Genomic DNA, 22854 nt, shown 5'->3' with positions numbered 1-22854 from the left:
AAGTGGAAGTTTTTCAAGGATCTATGTTGGAACCAGTGCTATTTAACTTGTTCATAAATTATCTTGACTCAGAAGTAAATAGTCAGGTAACCTAACTGTGGATAATACTGAACTATGCAGAGTAGTAAAAGCTAAAAATGACTGAAGAACTCCAGAAGAATATTTTTAAATTGGGTGAACTGCCAATCAAACAGCAATGCTAAGTAAGTGTAAAGTGATGCACATTCAAACAACCATCCCCTGCCCTGCCATTTCACATCCACAGTGTTGGGGTCTCTGCTGTCTGTAACTAATCAGGAAAGAAATCTTGAGGTCACAGTGTATAACAATGAAAATGTAGACTCAGCTGCTGTTAGAAAGGCAAATTCTGGGGTAGAGATGATTAGAAATCACCTGAAAAGAATGTCTCTATACAAATCTATGGTACATCCACATCTGGAATACCATGTACAGTTCTGGTTGCCACACCTAGGACATAGGAGAGCTGGAAAAAGTGCACAAATGGCAACCAAAATGATCAGGAGTTCAAACACTTTTCCTGTGAGAAAAGGCTACAATACCTTATACTCTTTAGCCTAGGAAAAAAAAAGTGAATGACATGGGACAGAATTGAGATGTATAAAATCATGCACGGCATGGAGAAAATGGACAGGGAGGTGAGGATCTCCGTTTTATCTCCACAACAGGCTGGGCTGAGAGAGGCTGGTCCAATTTTACCCAGTGAGTTTCTATAGCTGAGAGTGGATACAAATCTGGGCCACCTCAGTTCTATTCCAACACCTTATCCCTGGGTTCCTCAACCAGGGTTCTCTGGAACCCTAGGGTTACGCAAGAGGTCACTAGGGGTTCCCTGGGAGATCACGATTTATTTAAAAAATTATTTCGAATTTGGGCAATTTCACATTAAAGAAGTAAGGTTCATCCTTTATTTTCAGTTTAAGAACACTGTTAATGCATACATACAGGCCTACTTATGAAACAAATACAATAATTTGGTAACTTCTGGTCTATATTTGAGCCTGAATGTGCAGGGGTTCCCCAAGGCCTGAGAAGTATTTAAAGGGTTCCTCCAGGGTCAAAAGGTTGAGAAAGGCTGCCTTAACCACTACGCCACACTGGTAAAATTCTGAAAATTCAGTTAATCCTATGCTGGAAAACCAAGCAACACGCAACATCAAACACCACTTCATTTCAAAGGCCTTGTTTTAACCTCAGAAAAATGGTACAAAGTAAAGAACATTTTTTTTGGAAAATGAAAGGTCAAGCAGCTAATCTCACAATGACATTCGTACATTAAAACCCATCCCACTGCTGCCAAAGTATGTTGAAAACATTTATTTACAATTTAAAACATTTGGGGATTCTATCCCCTTTGCTTTCCTGGTGAGCTATCCACTTCTTACCTTTTGTGCAAGTTCAGTAAATATGTTTGTCAAGACGAAAAGCAATTTTGCAGTGCTCCTGTGTGTGGCCAAGGAAACCGTGAGGTAGAAAAGGACAATATTGGAATATTTGGAAAGAATTGGTGTTAGACGTACCAGCAAGTGGCAGGCCTGATTAAAAAGCTGTTAAAGTAAGAAAGAAATGATATACATTAGTTATGCAAAATATTTTTAAGTGTCTACATAATCTTTCTCCAGGACTGTTCTTACTCTTTGTAGTATTTATAAACAATTTCAGAAAAAATATTCTCTTTTCTATTCTAACATGCTATTGAGTATTTGAAACAAATGAGAGGCAAGGTGCAAAAACAAGTCTAACATTATGTTTAATATCTTTCCCCTAGCAATATTTCAATTGATAAATATTACCTTGCATTTGTGTGTAGTGTAATCCTCGCCGTAAGATTTCAGTTGCTCCAGGAGCTCAGAAATGACTGAAATTATTTTTTGTATATGCAAAGAATTCACATCGGAACAAACGTCTTCATCCAAGAGTTTAGTTAAATGCCCTGCCTGGAGCCCATCAACTGAGGATTCTTCTCCTGGAGTAAGAAATACAAAATGTGATTATCAAAAATGCATTCCAACTATCTCATGAAAATGTCCTATAATCCATTGGTTCTCCTTTTTCAAAACTATCATGCTACAGAAGTGTGGTGTTCACATACACCGGGAAAATGCCTTTGACATAACAACAGTTGCTTTCAAAACAAGACAAGCAAAAGAATGTTCAGCCTTACCATCTTCCTTTGGGGAGGTACCCTTCTCTTTGTCTTTTCTTCTTTCAACCAAACACTGTACAGAACTCAGGATAATGTGGATTGCAAGCTCTATTTGTTCTGAGAAGAGTTCTACAAATCCATCATCTGATGTTTGGTCCTCTATGGAAATACAGTTGAAAAATTAAATGTGGTAGATCTTAATTTTTACAATGGAGAGATGGATGGATGGATGGATGGATGGATATGTGCACGATACTTGCTTCTTCAGTGGCTGGTTGCCTAAATAAATAAATGCTACTGCCATGAAATTTTTCCCCCATTTGAGTATCTGAAGTATCAAAATACTCTCTATATTAAAACCAGGATACATACTATCCTGCATTGTAGAGAAAGTTGCTGGTTCAGAATTAAGTCTGAGATTCCCTTTGCAAATACAGAAATGACTGCAAGTACAGCTGATAATTTAATTGTATTTCTTTTTCAAATAAAATTACTACATATAGTTGAAACTTTAATCACCCAGAAACTAGATATCCCCCACTCTGCCCCACAGAAAGTTAAGAGTAGCCTGAGGGAGCTGAACTGTGAGGCGCCTTCCCTAAGCACTAACAAATAACCCTAACATAATCTGTCCCAAGATGGGAAAACCCCATAAGCTCCAGTGATCCATTTGAGACCTCAAAGGCATGGCTAGAAAAGCCAAGAGAGGATGAGACCAAAACAGCAGTAACTCAAGTAAGCTTGTCTTTCCTTTTTAGGTTGATCCCTTCTTTTCTTTTGCTTTCCAGCAGGTCCACCCTAATAGGCATATCCAATCTGCTTCCAAACAGCAGCGGTATAAGAAAAATGGCCTCAAGGAATGGGAGATGTCTTGGGGCCTAGCCCCTTAGACTATACTTTCACGTACAAAAAGCCTGTTTCTAGGAAGAAGAAAGAACATTCTAGCATCGTGACCACTGGAGGATATCAAGCAAAAAGAAATGCTTAGGAACAAGCTAATGACTCCTACAGGCAAACAGAGAACCATATCAAATCAATAAAGCCCTTGCATTGCCAATTAGAAGAAGGAAAGAATCATTTTTACCTTCACAGTGTGAAATTGAACTGAAGAGTTGTGTCTTCCAGATAGCAAAATCATCTACACTACTATTAATTTCTCCTTGGATATATATGAGACTCTTGATTAATGCCATCTGTGATCCAACTTGATTGAGTTCAGAATTAGGTGGTGTAAACAACAGCTCAATATCCTGCAGTTGGTTTGAAACCTTCAGCAAACAATCCACTCCTGAACAGCACACTTCAAAGCTTTTCCTGGGAAAGAACATTGAAGGAGACATTTGGAACTGAATAGAAACACCTTTCAATAAACACGGAGTGGTTTCTGTTGCACTTATGAGGGATTTTACATTATATATATACACACACACACATACTGTATACACACACACATATACATACATACAGATTTACAGCATCAAAACAAACTACGCTGTAGTCACAAAAACAACTTTAGAAATTTTGTTCAAAGTATTTCCCCCCCTAATCAGGGTAGTAAGAAGGAAGTCAAGCAGAAACTATTAATACACATTTGTTATATTGTTTTGTAAGATTTGTTTTAACAAAAGAGTCATAAAAATTATGAAACGTGATGGCTGTGAGGCATTAGTTTTAAAGTGAACAGAAGAAAGAAAAAAGGCCATTATTAATGGAGAGCTCGTAAGAACTGGGGACATATAATTTATGATTTAGCCTGTTCAACATTATTGGAATCAGACAGGGTAGGCAGCTGGACAAGTTTACTGAAAAGGGAGGCATAGGAATGTTTCTAAATGTGAAGGTGGAGGATACTATTCAACTTTACAGGGAGTTTCATAATAATTTTATTTTTAATATTTGGAAAATAATGGTTTGATATTTAGAAATACTGGTTCTATTTAAATATTATCAATTTCATTAAAATAGTATTTAAAATAGAAATATAAGTGCTCAACTATGAGAAAAAAAATTGTAAGAAAAGGTAATCACACACACACACAAAGAAATGCAAATTAGAAAAGATTCTCATCTCTGGCTTAACAATTCTGCTTGTGCTCCCACCAAAAAGTCACAGCAAATTTCTAGAATATCTATTTTAAAGTGTAACATCAGAAGAAAGCTAATTTGTTACAACACACAAAGGCGTTCTCTTGCCACTTCCCTGGGCATGAAAGAACGCAACGGCCAGTATCCAAAGAGCAGCAATGAGGTGCACACAGCAGTTTTGTAAAATGTGTTCTTGTAAACAGCACGCCACCCATGCCATATTATAAGCTGCTGTAGATTACCCCACCACGAAAGATCTATTTGAAAAATTATAGTTTCAAAACTGCCTGTAGATGAAGAACTATGGTTTGGGTCCAGGGTTGTAAGTGCAGTTCTGTAAGTACAGTGGTGCTTAAGAGTTTGTGAACCCTTTTGAATTGTCAGTATTTCTGCATAAATACTTGCAAGATTCTGTCACTGTAACCTTATAATCAAAGTAGTATTAGTATTCATAATTTTGGTTGCTTGGCCTGGACTACCTCCAAGGGCTAACGTCAATCTTGCAAGTCTGAGTGCACTTCTCCCCTCCCTGCCTTTTACGTTCCAGAGAACTAGGGAAAGTCAACTCTGAGATGCTTCCTCAAATTGATTTTGTTCATCAGACTTGTCTAGGCTGTGGCTCTCCCTCTTGTCCCTCAAGGTTACTCACAGAGCCCATTACACGATGCAAATGCCAGGTCCTCCACTGGGAAGAACCACTCCAACCTTGGCTTTGTGCTTTTGTGTCTCTAAATCCTGTATGCTACCCAAGTCTCAGCTTTTCAACCCCTGGACTGTGTGTGACACCTGGACTTCGAACTGCTCCTGGACTGTGTTTATCTATACTCTCCTTTGGCTTTGGAGTCTCACAGACAAGACTTGCTTACCTGTTCAGCATTGCGGGTACCATTGTGTGTGCATTTGCACATGCCAGCATTCTGCCTACTACAGCCTGGAAACACTTGCAAACGTGGAAGTAAACTGCTCACAATCCTACCCTGCCTGTGTGTTCAGCTTGAAACAAGGAAAGCCAATAAGGCTAGGCTATCAGCTCCCACAGCACTGAACACCTCTTTGAAACATGATGTACTCTGATCAGCCCTCCTATTGAACAACCTCTGGAAAAGGTATGATCCTATCGAGGTGGGTTCATGTAGGTTGCAGACAAATGCAAAACCCTTTTTGTCCCAGGATGCATCTCACTTACCAGGAATGGAAGAGAGTCTCAGAAGACACCTGTTTTATTCTGTCCACATCTGCTTTCACTGCCTTCACCCCGACTAGCATCTCTTCCACTCCGGAAGCCAGCTGCTGATATGCCGCATCCTGCTTCCTCATCCTGCAGGCAAAGGGCAGCTGTTCTGCACTCACTGGAGTGAGATACTGTGGCTCTGATGGATCCAGTTCTGGTAGTGACTTTAGAATAGGGGAAGAGTCCAGTTCCACCCCTTCAGATTTCATTTCCGTCCTAGGAGTGTTCAAGGTTTGGTCTTCTGGACAGCACTCTATAAACCAGGACAGCTGCTCTAGGAGCACCACACACTGCATGGCAAGATACTGCAATCTGTCAGTCCACTGCTGAACACCATCCTGGGGAGGGAGGACTACTTCATATTCACTTCCACCAGACAGCCTGGCATCAATCTCCTGTATACAGCTCAGCTGATTCCTGTTCAAGGGGTTCACATGATAACAGATTTATTGATAATTAAAATCCAATTGTTACAATTCAGGTGCAGTAGTTTAGCCCTTATTAGATTTGGCCATGGAATTTTTCCAAACAGAGTTTTGTTTTTTGTATATTAATTATGTACTTGATTTCTCACTAATCCTGTAAGAAGACTGTTCTTGTTCTGAGTTTTTTTCCTAAGATGCCCAGGAAGCCTGTGGATTTGTCTGTTCCAGCTTTCCCCAATTGGTACCCTCAGCCGTGCTGGCAAAGGCGGCAAGGAATTGTATTCTCGGTATAGACTGGGCAAGGCCTGAGTAATTTTAGGGATAACAATGACAACCTCAGGTGAGTAGTACTGTCCCCAAAAGAGTGACATTGACATCCTCATCTCTGTTTCATTTTCTTTGGCCAGACTTACAATGGGAAAAGAAAACCCTCCTATGAAAACAAACTATCTGAAATTAGATCAACTCAGCAACTATTGCAAGTAACCCCTAAGTATGAGGTGATCAACTCTTTCAAAAACTGAAAGAAGTAAAATATTCCCCAGGCCAGACAATGAAAGCTTCCCCACAGACTTTTATTTATGCATGATAAGGCCAAAAACCCTGTATACAGTATAATGATAATGAACCATGTCAACTGAAGAGAAGAATGCCTTGGAAAGTCTTGGAAAATAGCAATTCACAGTAAGAATATCATTGTTTTCCTCACAAGAATTCTTGTCTTGCCTAAAAAACAATCCCATTCCCTGGTAAGAATTCAGGCAAGTTATGATCTAAGGCAGGGACTCTCCAACTTTGCAATGCTTGGAACCCCAAAAATGATGAATGTGTGCAACTCCCCCCATGAATAAAACTAATGATTGAATTGGGCTTAAGGTTGGGACACATATAACTAAGTATATTATTTACCAATCAAGCAATTATGTTTTAATTTTTGTATTACCAAGGTTCTCAAACTTTGTGGTAGTGCAGTCACCCACTGAGGCTTCCTTAGACAAAGTGGGAATGCCGTCAAAACTTGCTCCCACTTTGTCTTGGCCAGGCCACAGCTTAGCACCTTAGGCAAAGTAGCGAGCAAAGCCCAGAATGAGCTTTAACCACACTCTCTGTAGGCCTCAGCAATGATGATTTGCTTAACAATCACAGCTGGAACTGATGTTGTAAGTTGGCACAGTCATGTGATGTTTCATTTTACAAGCATGTCACTCAACGATGGAGTTTCTGGTCCCAATTGCAGTCAGTAAGTGAGGACTACCTGTGTACAGTTCTGCAGAAGGCCCCTCTTAGTCTGAGTCTGAATGAGTAAGTTTGAAAAATATATAGAAAACAGAAAGGCAATACCTCAGGAAAACCCACTGTTCTGTCAAAGCAGTGAGAGACTTCCTCTGTTTGACAAGCATCTTCATGAGGTGCGCAGTGAATCCTTTACATCGCTCAACAGTACTTACTCCAATCTCCTGTAAAAAAAGGTAGCAACTCTCAACCTTCTGTTTGTCCAAACAAGTTCCTCTAATAATAACTGTAAAATGCTTGGAATTATAGGCCACACAATCAACTAGTTAGCTATAATTCTACATATCATTTTTAATTTCCCTTCAGCTACTTTGAGATATACATAAAATTACATTGCAAATCTATTCCTTATCCATATTGGAATGACTAATTAAACATTCTGGATATGCTGAGTTTATTATAAGCGCAGCCAACTGCTAAAGATAAGTAATGAAATGGTAGATCATTATCCTTCTCCATTTTTTTCACTTAATTGCTACATCAGTTCACAATATTCCCTCCTACATGGTGCCCTAATGTTAAGCTATAACTTCCAATGTTCTCAGCCAACAGAGGTCAAGGGCTGGAGATGATGGTAGTCATAGCACAAAACACCTAGATTTTGCCACACAGGGTAAGGCTACCCTATAACGAAAGAACACACACTCTAAGACAAAGTACAGTACATCTATCTGAGATAATCTCAAGTCTTAGAATGAGTGGTGCTATTTCACCTATTGACGAATTAAAAATAAATAAATAAAACTTCTGGTTTTGTTTGCTTTGTTTATTACTTTTTACCTTTCTCCTTTCCTTGGTGAACTCAAGGTGATACACATGGGAAATGACTCTCATTTTATCTAAAGCCACAACTCTCTAAGGTAAGTTGGACTGAGAGAAAGTGACTGGCCCAAAGTCACTCAGTGAGCTTTATGGTCAAGAAGGGATTTGAACCTGGGTCTCCATGGTCCAAGCCTAACTTAAAACAAGTGCATTACATTGGCTCTGGGAGTTTTACCTTTGAAGGTGCTAATAATGCTGTCTGAAGCCTACAGTGATGTGCAAGAGACTGATAGAAATATTTCTGGCATCCATCCCAGGACAAAGAGATTTTAGAGAGTAACCTGAAAAGCAAAACAGTTTTAATCCCCTAAAACAGAGGTTCCCAAACTTTGGGTTGAAGTCCACATGGGGCTATAAACAACTTATATAGAGTCACAATTTTTTTTAAGCTGATAAGACTTGAGCAGGCAAAGCGGTAAGCAAAAAGTTTTGATCAAAGAGTAGTTCTATGGGCCTAGACTTCTGCCAAAACCATCTGCCAATCACAGAAATATTTATTCATAAAGGGGCCACACAAATTAATTTACCTTTTTAGCAGTCTGGGATATAGCTTATAACAAACCCCTGCCCTAACAAAAAAAGGCAGAACACTTCAAAGTCTTTATATGATACCATATAATAACACAAAATGCAAGTCTTGCAAAATCTCAATCAGCATTTGATTATAAGCTGGATGATCTGCCCTGGCTTTCCGTGCAGAGTATTGGCTCCAGTAAATCTTGTTAGTTCCAGGGAGGAGTTTGTTTCTGCTGCAAAGAGCAGGGAGAGGACCTCTGATCAGAACAGTGGCAGAAACAAAGGCCAAAGACCCCCTCCTTTCAGACTGCTATTGGCTAAAGTAAAAATAATCTCATAAGGAGAAAACAATATGATGCTCAACTTGCTTACTCTGATTTTAAAATAATCTAATTCATTCTCTCCACGGACTCCAAAAGTCCAAGAAAATATTTTTGCCACCCTTTGTGATGTCAGGACTTATTATGGTACAGAACTAAAACAATACATACGTTGTATCCAATTTATGTGTGCAGTTAACTAAAGCCAGTGCTCTGTTTAAATCCAATGGATGAAGGAAAAGGACATCCTGGGAACTTTTGGAGCGCGACCAAGTCAGGCCTTTGCGATATGATAATCCTAGAAAGACATTTATAGTTGACAATATCTTCATCCTTCTGAGATTTGTAGTTATTAAGTATTTTGGCAAATCTACTCAAAAAGCTTAAGATTCCAAATCTAGTGCTCCTTTGGAAGGAGTGCCTAAAAGAACTACAACCAAATGATAGGAACTATCATCATTAGACACATATACTGGGTAGATATGGCTTTCTTCATATTTCACTGAATTTTCTTTTTTTGTAGGTTAATGTGACACAAAACATCCATTATGGTTTAGCATAATGTTAAGCTATAACACTATGACTTGTTCAACCAACTGTAATTTAAAATGCTGACTTGGCACTATTTATGAATGAATTGTCGTGGTTAGTTTATGTATCTGCCTAAGTTGTGGTTGGGTATTAAGAGAAAACATAGGTTCATATGACTTCCCTCAACATTCTCACTCCAGTTCATTTAGATCTTTATAAACTGCAGTACTCTCTGAAAATAATTATACTCAAGTAAGGAAAAATCCATGAGCATGAGTCAAACTCTCTTAAACCAGAAACTCAGAAGCACAGCACATGCTTTTCATTTAGAAGACACAGGCTCAATCAGCAGCATCTCTGATTAAGAGGATGAGGTAGCAGCTGATGGCAAAGCCCTCCTTGGAGAGGCAATGATTGAATAAAAGCCTAATAGGATAAGTGCTGGAGCTTTCTCTACTCCAGCAAACTTAACTAGAGACAGATTAAATAGTCTTGTAAGAGTTCTGTATTTTGTTTTTTCTTTTACATGAAAATTAAAATAATTCTTCATCCATATGCAGGCTTCATGACCGATGGGAAAACCATCAATATAAACTACAGGGTATATTCAGAGGAGATCCGTGTAACTGTAGGACTTCCATAAACCTGAATCACTATTATCTGTATCCAAGTGCAACTGTTTCATACCACTCCTTTTCCTATGTCACCACTGACTTTTCTACGGACAAAAACTAACTGCTTGCCAATGTGTGAAATTCACCCTATGAATGAGCCCTTAAAAACAAGGGCAGTGTCCCTTTTTTGATTTACATGATATGTTGCAAGAAGTTTCATTTAACTAACCTGTAGTTGCAAGGTGTTTAAAGAGCTCTGCTAGAGCCCTTTGTTTTTGCAGAAGTAAATGTTTGGCTTCAGATTTCTGTTTTTCCTTTTCTGAAGTTGAATTCACAGACATTTTCTGCAATTCGTGGGCAGAAGAAATTATGTCACCTGCAAGGAGGAGGAGAATCCACTGGAGCATCACATTCACTCAGATTGTTTTCTTTTGTGCATGCTAGTGTGGTTTTCTTCAGAAGGAAGAGCAGTTTACAAATGTATTACTTTTAATGTTGACTATTAATAAAACATTAACACCACATGCTTTTCTTGACAACTGGTTAAGTCCAGCATTCAATCCATTTCTAAAACTATTTCTGCCTCACTGTAGGGCTGAATTTTATTTTGCAAGTTCACACACTTTAATTGCCAGATTTCTTGTAATTCCAGAACAACCTGTAATTAGACTGAGTGGTTCTTGCCATCAGCCAAATGACCAAGGGTTGTTGACTTGTGAGAAAGAGACACAGATGGATGTTTGCAAAGTGCTTTGAAGAGTATTTGATCAAACATAAAAACTGTAACTTATTTATTACTTACAAATTAAATTTTGTGCCCATTAAATACGTATGCCAAGCCTTATATAAAATAAATCTTTTTTAAAAGTATGATATAACAAATAAATACAGTAGAATCTAGAACAAGACACATTACACAATGCCAAAATAGTTTCCTAAAACAAACCACCCAATTAAATCATAAAAATAAATAATATTTGGGATTTCTACAATGCTTACCAGTGAAATTGTCAAGATTCTCCACCAAACCCAAGATAGAACTGCCTTTCACTAGGGTTGTGCATATCTTCTTCATTCGCTTTGTGAGTTTAGGTAAGCGGCCCTGAAGTGATTCTGGATGAAAGGTACACCCCTGAAAGTCCTCTAAATGAAGAGCCTGGGAAAAAGTTCACAGCAGGAAAGTCAGAGCAACTGAAACCTTTGTGGAACCAGCACACATATGGACCTACCAAGAGCTACTAGCTTCAAAATGAAAAATGGAACACCTGATATAACAATGGGGCTGCCCACTTGACATCTTCTCAAGGACATCTAGCTGGCCTTTACCAAGATCAAAAAGTTGGACTAGAGACACCCATCTTGATTAGAAAGCCAGCTCCCTGGATTCATCTATACTTATACAGCTCAAGGATATTGCTGGGTAAAATAAGACTTCTGCTCCAACCTGCCAGCTGTCAGTTCCTGAAATCTATTCCTTTAAACTGAAAACATAGGGTCTGGGGGATGTTTGACTGCTGCTTCCCAAAGAAACAAACATTTTCCAAAGAGATTGCCATCATCTCAAATAACCAAAATAGAACATTTTTCCTAATACTCTTGACCTTTTTGAATATGGGAGGGAAGTCAACATGCAACTTCAGTTCTGTAATTTGGAATGCTATAGTGAACTATATGCTGTAAATGCTCTAGGAAAACTTCATATACACCACACAAATCATTAACTGGAAATAGTACTCTTTGAAAACAGAAAGAAGGAATCCAATGCACTGGGTAAAAAATGCTTAATGTATAGCCACAGGTACCTGAATAGCATCTAATTTGAAAGTCAGGTGTTTCTTCAGTATATTGTTTAGGCTCTGAATGTTAGTTTCAACATTCTCTGATGCCTTCTGTTCCTGCAGGGAAATGACTTCTTCTTTAGGCATCTCCACTAAGGCTGGTTGACAAGGTTCACCAAGAGCAGCTTCAAATTTCTTCATAAATTTAAACAGCATCCTAAAGCCCATGAAAAGCCAAAGGTGAGAACAAGGAGAAGAACAGGTATACATTTATCTTTTCAGTTTCTTCAGAACATGATCAAAGTGAAAGGCATCGTTCAAGCTTTGTATGTAATGTTAAGGTTTGCACATAACACTAAACCAGAACATGGTTTATTTGTTCTTGGCTTAGCACAATGTGCAAACCCAATGAAACATGGCTTACTGAACGAACTATGGCTTGTTGAACAAAAATAAAAGATCCTGATAGAATTGGACCTCATCGACCTCTGCCTCACTACCTACTTTCAGTTTGATGGACAAACAACAAATCAAAGAACAACCATGGGATCACCAATCTCAGGACTCATAGCAGAGATTGTAATGCAGTGTCTTGAAAGGTTAGCATTCCCACATATACAACTCAAAGTATGGATCCGGTATGTAGATGACACTTTCGTCATAATAAAAAAGGAACAACTGGAGGAAACACATGAAACAACAACATCTTCAATGGAATAAAATTCACAAGGAAGGAAGAAAACAACCACACACTACCCTTCTTGGACATCCTCATCAGTAGAGGAAATGATGGCAAGTTAGAAACACAAGGAAAGCTACCCACACTAACCAAGTTCTCCATTACCAAAGCAACAACCCAACCTCCCACAAGAGGAGCTGTGTAAGAACATTATTCAGACAAGCACTAACGCACTGCAGCAACCCAGAACACCAGAAAAAGGAAACAGATCATCAATGCAGCATTTTCCAGCAAAATGGATACCCACTTAACTTTATCAAAAGTGCCTGACCACTCAACCCACACAACACAACCAACAGAAGCTATGAAGAGGATAATGCTGCCATACATCAGAAACATCTCAGAAACTACCAACAGACTGTTACAACCATCACCACAGGAGTTATCTACAACATACAGTGTAAGGACTGTAGCAGCCACTATGTAGGACAGACAGGCAGAAGACTAGCAGAGCACATCCACAAACACCAACTAGCAGTCAGAAGACATGATGAAAACTCCTTAATCTCACAACACATGGACAGACTCAACTGTACTTTCAGCTGGGAAACTGTGAGCGTCCTAAACCAAGCCAAATCCAAAAACACTAGAGAATTCCTGGAAGCTTGGCACTCAGACAAAGCAGCCATCAACAGACATACAAAGGTAAACAAAAGACCAGAACACCTCCTTGCCAGCAATCAACACCCAGATATGCAAAGATTAACACCAGGATTAACACCAGATGAACAATCAAACAGTACATTATACCTTAATCAAGGGACTATTAACTCTGTCAATCAACCAAGCAGCAAATAACAGCCCAATCAAGGAACTCCCGAGGAGAGAACACCACCTCCACCAACACAAGCAGGACAAACCACGGTATATAAACAGAGGTATATAAACAGAGAGCAGGTCCCACTTCCTTTTCACACTGAAGATGTTGCCTAGTCTGGCAACGAAATGTCTGCAAGAAAACAACAAGGCTCAGAGAGCACCAAGGACTCCACAGGCAGGCTAGTTAGATCCTATTGTAGTTTTGCTGATTTATTGTGCACTGTAGCACTGGGCACAATACTCAGCAAGACAGCTGCTGAATTTTATTCTTCAATTTGTCTGTCTGTCTTTTCTTAACACTTTGCACAGTTGGTTTTAAAGAAGAAAACAATAGGTAGAAAAAAAAGGAAAAGGAGATCTTGGTGAATGTCAAAAATGGACCTTTTACCAGAACTTCATTTACCTGTGTGTCTTTTCTACAGACTGTTTTACAGCCCAAAAGCTGACGTCATTCCACCTGGAGATTTTCACAAACTCCTACAGAGGAAAACAAGTAACTTCATTTGTTATTATGTCTTAAAATAAACACTGCAAAGTATTACAGGTGCTCCTCGTTTAGTGACCACAATTAGGACCAGCAACTCAGTCATTAAACGAAGTGGTCACTAAGTGAAACCGTGACTGTGCTTATGATCTTACTTCAGCTTTCCTTTGATTTACAAACCTGTGAAAGTTGCAAATACAAGGACTGGTCACAAACTTACTTTTTCATCACCATTGTAATGGCAAATGGTGGCTATACGAGGCAGCTGCAAGCGAAGATTGCCTGTAATGTTTCCAGCTTAAAGAAAAACACTGACTTTTTTATTGAGCTTTTTTTTTTTTTAATTGTATGGCATAGCAGTTCAGTGTTCATGCTGCTTTTTTCTTGCTGGGAAATCCTTGTGAGGTCCAGCAGCCAGATGTGCAGACTATTTAGCCGTGACAAGTCACGTTGCCCAGGGTGCACCACGAGGAGGCTAGTCTACATTGCACTGAGTTGGGCTGAGAGAAAACTCTGACAGCCAGGGATTAGATAACTGTCATTACACCCAGGTATCTCATCCTCACCTTCAGTTCTTTTTCTATAGGATGTCGCAGTTCAATCAGCTTGGCATGGACAGATTCTGAAAACTGCTTATAATAATTGTATAGATTCCATAATACATTGCACAGCATATCTGAAGAAAGAAAAATATCATTTATAAAATCCTGCTTCAATAATAAAGTAATGTGAATACCACGGCATTATTTAGATTTCGTCCAAACTAGAATAAGAGCCCTGTTTTCACAAATCAGTTCTGCATCCAATCATAAGAAAAAGGACCTCTTTTACTTAGCAATTTTTAGGAAGATAGTGTCCAATGGATGAAAAAATCTTAGTCTGAAGGACTACTATGGAACAGAGAATCAGCTCTATCTATTACACTGCAGTAATAATGAAAACTTGTTCTCATTAAACTTTTTAAAAAAGTTATCTCTATAGAAAGTCACCTTGCAGTTCCACAACAAACCTTAATTATGTTTACTCTAGGCATATTAAATATTAGCAGTACTGAATCAAACATAGATTAAGCTAAGGGAAAAGAAAGGCAACCAACAGCCTTGTTATATTCTTTAGATAAAACTGCTACAAATATTTGCCAATTCATTGTACAAAGTTAATAAACTCACCTCATCATTGAATTAATACAACTTAGTAACCATCTGAAATGGTTATCCAAGTATTTAGAATCAATCAAATGCAATTCCATACTAGAAATGGTTTTCTAGATACAACTTACTTTAATTTCAATTATGGAACACGTGCTATGAAATACCATGCAACTCTAGTCAGAGGAAATATTAGCTAAAGAAAACTGAATATGACATTAAGTTGAGCCTTTTATGATTGATCAACCTTGGAAAATTAAAAAAAATCAAATATAAATGAGATCCTCTAGATAGTGGGTATGTTATATTAAAGAAACAAAAATAATGATTTGAAGTGATGTTGCAAATTCTAGCTTATACTAACAATTATGCAGCTTGTCTGAAACAACTGATTATTTGTTACGGCTGCAGACTCAAGCAGTTGTACCATGGGAATGACTATGAATCTAATTTAAATGCTGAGCACACTAAAACAAGGCAAAACACCACCTAGGCAATTCCTTTATTAAGGACAATCCCAGTGGCACAATGGTGTGCGCAAACCAAACTTCTCATTAAATGAAATTTACAAAACAGAGGAGATGAGGAAGAAGCAAAAGTCCCCACATCAGGCCGGGTATTTCAGCCAGAAGTCTACAGTTCAAATTCTGTCTTAAAATTGAGACTCTGGACTGAATTATATAGTATGGTAGATGTTATTCATACTAGGTTACATGTAGCATCCAGACAAACAAATGTTGCTTCCCTGATCCCCAACTCTTAATTTGCTGAAATTTTAAGTGATAGCAGGGGTTTCTAAGTTATGGTTAGCATAATTTGGTAAGTTTTCTGAATTCAGCTATGTTAAGGCTAGCTCATGTAGAGGTTGTTAGTACTTCAAAGGTTTCTTCTGTTAAAAAACATCTTGCCTCTAACCTGTCTGTCCCAGCTAGGCTCTTCCAAATATTTTAACCTACAACCATCATCCCTGTTCATGGATTATGCCAGTGAGGCCTGATGGGAACTGGGGTCAAAAACATTTGGAAAGACTGTGGTTGGGGATTCTGTCCACTAAACGGATGGATGGTGTGGAAAGTTTTCTAATGACTGGACTGCTCCTTTGCATTAAATAGGAAGAAAACATATCTTACTGTCTACTATCTAAATATTTTGTAGCTAGACTTGTTTAGTAAGCACAGTTATGTAATTTCACATGGAAAATGGGCAGCTGTACTTTCACCGAGAAGTGACTTAATGGTGCAAAGTCCCATCAGTACAATATATGGAAAGGTGGTCTGTTTAAATACACACACACAATGTACAAAAGCATTGCTAACCCTGATCCAGGAAACACAAAAAGATTACTTACCATTTCCTTCCTCTTGTGTCAGCAACAGGATATGGCAGTGGAATTCTAAGAGCATTTGAAGTCTTGTATGAAATTCTGCCAATGTGGATCCTTCCATGAAAAGTTTCAGTGTATCGACCACAGATGCTAAATTAACTTCTATCAATTTCAAGAAGTTGGAATTGTAAGGAATTCATGGGCAGCAGAAAAACGAGAAAACACATCATTGAAGCTGTTTAATGTTGATGATTTCCAACACATACATACATGTGTGTGTGTACTGTTTATGTATGTATGTACTGTATGTGTATATATATATATTTGCAACAAACACCCCTGCTACCCTAGATTTCTTTTGAGATTCAGTGCAAATATAATGTAACATAAAGAAAATTGCATCCAACTTCAAGAATATGATTGTTCCTCCTACAATCCCTCCCACCACAATTTCAAGAATGGATAAGAGAACTAGCTAATTAAATTTTTATTCAGTACAAAGGAAACTAGGGTGAGATGGGGTGGGGAAGAGAGGGAACAATGAGACAGTTAAATCATCTTATTCACCTCAACTTGTTTTGAATTAGATGTAGTTTCCAACCTTGTAGTTACAAATACATAAGCTATGGAGCTCTTGCGTTATATTCATTTCTCTCATTCATAGAGTTGCATCTTCTTCACTGGGTAAAGTTACCTCTCCAAGAAAGGCTTCTATTAACAGCTTGTTTTACCTCATGAATATTATAAACAGTTACCTTCAGTTTTCCTCTCTGACTGTTCTTGCCGGTATTTTTCAACCATCTGATAGAGTGAAAACCAGTGCTTCATTGATTTTTCTGTATACTGTTTCATTATGTTGTCCAGACTAGCAGACCAACAACTGAAAACATGAGAAAATAAAAATAAAAATAAAATTTAATACTTTGGTTCATCCCCAATAACAGTCATTTGTTTATTCTACACCAAATGAAGACCATTTTTTTCTTTTAACCCCAGCCTTCAGGACAATCAGTTTGGCAGAGCCCCTATTGTAAACAAATCTATGCCTCTTCATTACTTTTGCTCTTTTATTATATTTTACAGGTAGTTCTTGCTTAAGAACGATTTGTTCAGCAACTGTTTCAAGTTATGACAGCGCTGAGTGAATGGTATTTACGCCCAGTCTTTAAACTTACAAGCTGTTGGGAGCATCCTTGCAGTCATATAATCAAAATGCATGTGTGACCGCAGGGTGTGCTTCAACAAACCCCACCCATTTACCCCTATCTCTGCCCTTTTGGCCCCCTACACTCTGCTGCCCTGCTGCCCCCAGCACCAAGGCGCGAAGCCCCAACTGCTGCAGCCGGGCTCAGCCCCACAATGCAAAACCCCTGCTGCCTTAGCCGCAACTGTCCTCATCACCCTGAACCCTGCAGCCCCTGATGCCCTGTGCAACACCGCACCCAGCTGATCTTCGCTGTCTTCTTGCTCCCCTTGCTGACAAGGCGTGCCTGGCCTGGCCCTTCATAAGGCAGCTGCTGGCTGTGTGAGGCCTTCTTCCTGAGGTCGTGCACAGTGCTGGGAGTGCTGGGGTGGGCTGGGGAGGCTGCAGTTTCATGCCTTGGTGCTGGGCTGGGCTGGGGTGGCTGCAACTTCGCGAACAGGCCAGGCCAGGCATGCCTCATCATCAGTGGGAGGCAGAAGATGGCAAAAGTCAGCTGGGGGCAGCAGGGGCAGTAGAGCATAGGGTGCCCCCGCAGCAGCCACCCCCAGCCTGGCTGCACTCACAGCGGGGCTGCAGCACCCACCCACCAGCCTGCTTGTGAGCCACCCAGGACTCTCGACTTCCTGCTGGCTTCCCCACTGACTTTGCTTGTTGGAAGACAGCAGGAAGTTGCAAGGAGGTGCTTGCTTAACAACCCACAATCCTTGCTTAACGAAAGCCACTGGGACTGCCAGGATTGCCATCACTAAGCGATGAGGTCACGTGATGTTGCACTTTATGACCGCATTGCCTAGCAATGGCAATTCCGGTCCTAATTACCATCGTTCACTGAGGACTACAGTGTTTTTTCCTGTAATCCACCCTAGGATCTTTATGAGATAGTGGTCAACTATTCCTGTTTAAATAAAAAAATTGAAAAAGAAGTTAATGGTACATACTTCAGTTCTAGCTTACGCCACTGAATGATCATCTGAGTGATCAGATCAAGGTGTTTCCTCAGGGACACAGCTTGACTAGCATTCTCTTCCCAATCCTACAAAACGAAGTGATACCTTTCAAGTAAATTGCAGAAGATGATAGAAAGCCATTCTTTGCACATTATCTGTACCAGCCTTTCCCAATCAATTGCTTTCCAGATGTGCTGGAACTGCAACACTCAGTACCTGGAATGCATGGGAGGCGGGAATACTTTATACAGGTAGTCCTTGTTTAGCAACTGCCTCATTTAGCGACTGTTCGCAGTTACAACAGTGATGAAAAATAACTTTGTGGCCAATGCCAGCATTTATGACCTTTGCAGTTCTGTAAAGCAAAGGAAAGCTGAAGTAAGATTGTAAGCACAATTGTGGTTTCACTTAGCGACTGTTTCGCTTAACTATTGAGTTGCCAGTCCCAAGTGTGGTCGCTAAACAAGGACTACCCATATTTTAAATACAATCACACTTGTTTGACCAATCATTTTTACATGGTATCAGTGTGACCCAGTGAGCTTTAACTAGCCTACCCTGTTAATAAAATCCTGTCTGACTTAGCTGGGAGAGCTGTTCAGTTGTCTACCTTCAAGTCACACCCCAGCTAAAGTTTAAATAAATGAATGAATGAATGGCAGGAAAATTGCAGCTTTCTGGATCCTTCACACCTATCAAAGAAAAAATTGATCTTAAATTATTGCATGAATTATCTTCTGTTGGACAGTAACTACTAGGATAGGTAAAGGTTTCCCTTGACATTAAGTCCAGTCATGTCCAACTCTAGGGGGTGGTGCTCATCTCTGTTTCAAAGCCGAAGAGCCGGCGTTTGTTCGTAGACACTTCCGTGGTCATGTGGCCAGCACGACTAAATGGACGCCGTTACCTGCCCACCAAAGGGGTACCTATATTAAGATCCTGCTAAATCAGCTTTTTGATACAGGAACGTACACAGTTCTGTGCACCTCACTGACTTTCTCAACCTCTATCTTCCTTGCGATAAATCTTTACTCATAAATATCAAGGTGAGGGGTTAGGGTGGGTTTCTTTACATCTTTAAGGGACTGCTCCTCCCAGGAGGCTAGTCTGTTTGGATTGTTATTTAGTTAGCCCTGCCAAAGGGAAGGTGAGGGCAATTATTCTGGAGACTCTTTCACGCTAAGATAACCCTACCCTAATAGATAATCCTATGCCTGCTAGCCTACTTCAAAATGAACAGGCAGGAGAGAACCCTTTTCATTATTACCAGCATTCACTTTGTTAGCAAATTTGCTCTATAGGTAGTTCTCGTTTAGTAACTGCAATTGGTTCCGACGACTCGATTGTTAAGCAAAATGTTCGCTAAGTGAACACGTGACTGAGAGAGAGTGTGCATGCATGTCCAAAGATCACTGGTTGCTGACATCTCATCCAGATAAAGTTCTCTCTTATAATGTCCAGTGCCTGACCTGTTTTTTTTCCTTTTCCCCCCGACAGGTTGGGGAGATTGCTTAAAAAAGCGATCTCTTCCCAAGCTGCTTTTCTCTGCAGAGCAGTGCTTCCCTAAAGTACTAACTATGAGTTAAGAAGCTCAGCTCTGTGACCTTAATTAGTTGACTAGAGCCCTGGGGCTGCTGCCTGAAACTAACCAGACCGTACTCAGTTTCACATTGAAGGCTTTTGTTGTCCTAAATGCACACATTGGTTGGAAAATGAATTTTTATTACCATTTATTAGTGCTATATTTGTGAACGGTTGCTATCTGAGGCAGTTGCTAAACAAAGACTACCTGTACTATTGCAACAGTTTCTTACTTAGTTTTGTTATACATCCACTCATACACGGAAGATCTGACCTGAGACTTGGCTAGCAGAATTTCCAAGCCATTCAGAACCTTTGAAAGAGGGCTGGAGAGTGGAAAGCTACAAATTCTGTTCATCACCACCAAGAGCTGCAAATTGAAAGATAAAAATGTTTCTGGCCCACACTTTCCAAAGTTTGGAAATAATCAGCATTGTAACATAACCTACTTATAACTCTAGAAAAGATAAACTTTTGAATACAGTTTAATAAAAACATAAAACTATTTGTCACTACTATGTATGGCTGGATATAATATTTAATTTAGATAGTTCACAGTCCTTTGGATTCTATTACCCAAAAGTTTTAATACAGAATACGTCAATGCACTGTCAGCATTCAACATGTACTAACAATTACATACCTCCCACTTCAAAAACTCCCAAAGTGCTTACCTGGACAAGCGCGGGGTGTTCCGGCCATTCTTGCAATAGTGCTGTCACTTCTTTATGGAAGTTTCTGAGCAGAACTTGACACTGTTGTATTTGTTGAATGTTAGGATGGTGATAAAAGTCATAGGCCCCTTCACTTTTCAAGGCAAGCTCTGAAGTTCCTTTTTCAAAAAGTGTATTCTGCAATATTGTGCTAACTAGAAGTTGGCTGCCATGAAGATTATCATTTATTTCCGAACCTAAATTTGCAGTGGAAAGAGACCAAAAGAAAAAAAGAGAGTGAGAGAGAGAGAATTATTGTTCCAGTAATGAGCAATGGTGGAGAAAATGCAAGTGCCAGATGGTTTGTATAAACTGTGAGAGTTCATTCCAAAGTGTGTCTGCACTATCAGAGCATGCACATTTTAAAAAACTGCAACCTGGTACATACTCCATACTAACTGAGAAAACAAAACTATGTACCCTGTTTCCTTGCCTTAAGCACACTGGCATAGCTTTACTAATAAATACAAATTATTCGTCTTTTCTAATGAATACAAATTATTGTTAAAAAAATAACTTATTTATGGCAAGTAGGTCCCTCTTTTTCTCTGAGAGCACTTGACAGCTTACATAGGACGTTTCCTCTTATTTTATCCCAAGACAAATCCTGTGAAATAGGTTGTGCTAATGGTTTCCCCAAGTCACTCAGTGTGCTCCAAGATCAGGTAGGTGCTTAAATCTGAATCTTCCCATTCACAGCCAGCACCTTAACCATTACACTGCACTCAGTTTACACCAGTAATCAGCCTGCGCCACACAAATTGTGTATGTCCTAGAATCTTCTATAATCCTTCCTCCCCCAAAAGTGCACAAATTGGGGTCCTTATAGTGGAAGTGCCCTCTGAAAGAAGAAAAAACACAAGCTACTGGAACTGTAGCTGAAAACAAATCAGAGAAGCCTTACCAATCAAAGGATAAAAGTGAGCAACCAGTGAAACCCCAGTCTGGTAACAGGAAAGAAACATGCTCAACTGATGTTCAGTCTGACTGGATGGTAGGTTTTGCTGATACCACAAGGATCGGGCAAAGGAAAGACAAAGTTGCTGATGAACCATCATTACTGTTTTCATTGAGTGATGAGAAAGAAGAGGTTTTTCAGGGAGAGCTGCTGCTTCTAAAACAACATCTGTTTCCATTTTCCCCTCAAGAGTTGCCTGAACTGTAATATCTTCAAAGTCCTGTTAGAGTTTTATTAAAAGATGTATTTAACACAAATTTATCACACCATGTCTTAAGAACAGAAGTTGACCATGCACATTGCATACTTCTATATAATGAGGTAGATGTGTAAAATGGGACATAGTTATTTCCCATGAAGGAAAGGCATTGACATTAAAAAAAAAACAATAGGAACTAGCTGATTATGTGTATCAGTTCAACTGGACTACATGGAAATTGAAGTGGCAGGGTGGTCCTCAACCTGACTAGAAACCAGTAGCCCTACCTGGCCCTGCAAAGCCAAGGAATGGCCTTGATGAACCTCTGGAGAACACAGTTCTGTTACCTTTTCAGCTCTATGCTGTGCTGAAGCCTGAGAAGAAAGGGTTTATTGTGCTGAGCCCTTTGTACCACCTCAACCCAGTGAAGGAAGAGTTGGTTCTGGAATGCAGAAGCACATTCACACTGAATCTTACGGAATCCCCATTTATAATCCAGGAGACATAACCAGCCCTTTCATCCCTGATTTCCTCTTCCTGCCTGCAGAAATGGCTAAACTAATCAGTACCCTAAACACTGCATTGTCCAAATTGGGCCCCTGACTTATTGCTATAAACCCAAGAACTTTTTTTTTTTTTTTTTTTGCAATTCTGGCTTCTACAAGACCTCAGAAGCAAGGATTCTGGATCTGGATGATGTGCTAAACCAAACAGACTAAATTACTAGCTCAGTTAACCAGGATTACATCCTTTTCAGATATATTATTTTGCATGATCTGTGAGCAAAAAAAAAAAAAAATTAAATTAAAAATTGAGAAAGAAATAAAATCTTTTACTTTTTTTTAAATTAAAAAGCCCCAATTTGTGAAATTGCAGGCAAAACTATAAGGACTTGTGAGATTTTATCTTGTGAGATTTCCAGCATTTTTTAAAACTTACTTTAAAAAAATACCAGCTAA

At 39.3% G+C, this 22854-nt stretch overlaps 1 protein-coding gene across 1 annotated transcript in view; it reads right to left on the bottom strand.

Annotated features, from left to right (window-relative positions):
- The window catches only part of MDN1 (midasin AAA ATPase 1), a 116464-nt gene that overhangs the window by 24959 nt on the left and 68651 nt on the right, over nucleotides 1-22854 (bottom strand). Inside the window, exons 65-83 of the mRNA XM_063312224.1 lie at nucleotides 21643-21916; nucleotides 20700-20935; nucleotides 20300-20395; nucleotides 18436-18530; nucleotides 17049-17173; nucleotides 16318-16455; nucleotides 14388-14497; nucleotides 13741-13814; nucleotides 11804-11996; nucleotides 11001-11157; nucleotides 10231-10377; nucleotides 9028-9154; nucleotides 8196-8301; nucleotides 7247-7362; nucleotides 5436-5897; nucleotides 3249-3478; nucleotides 2183-2323; nucleotides 1812-1984; nucleotides 1404-1565 (exon numbers count right to left, since the gene is read on the bottom strand). Of these exons, the coding sequence (XP_063168294.1) occupies nucleotides 1404-1565; nucleotides 1812-1984; nucleotides 2183-2323; nucleotides 3249-3478; nucleotides 5436-5897; nucleotides 7247-7362; nucleotides 8196-8301; nucleotides 9028-9154; nucleotides 10231-10377; nucleotides 11001-11157; nucleotides 11804-11996; nucleotides 13741-13814; nucleotides 14388-14497; nucleotides 16318-16455; nucleotides 17049-17173; nucleotides 18436-18530; nucleotides 20300-20395; nucleotides 20700-20935; nucleotides 21643-21916 (3162 nt within the window). The remainder of the gene's footprint in view (nucleotides 1-1403; nucleotides 1566-1811; nucleotides 1985-2182; nucleotides 2324-3248; nucleotides 3479-5435; nucleotides 5898-7246; nucleotides 7363-8195; nucleotides 8302-9027; nucleotides 9155-10230; nucleotides 10378-11000; nucleotides 11158-11803; nucleotides 11997-13740; nucleotides 13815-14387; nucleotides 14498-16317; nucleotides 16456-17048; nucleotides 17174-18435; nucleotides 18531-20299; nucleotides 20396-20699; nucleotides 20936-21642; nucleotides 21917-22854) is intronic.

Source organism: Candoia aspera, chromosome 1 (assembly GCF_035149785.1).
Source record: "Candoia aspera isolate rCanAsp1 chromosome 1, rCanAsp1.hap2, whole genome shotgun sequence".
Taxonomy (NCBI): domain Eukaryota; kingdom Metazoa; phylum Chordata; class Lepidosauria; order Squamata; family Boidae; genus Candoia; species Candoia aspera.
This window is presented reverse-complemented; position numbering and strand designations above follow the sequence as displayed.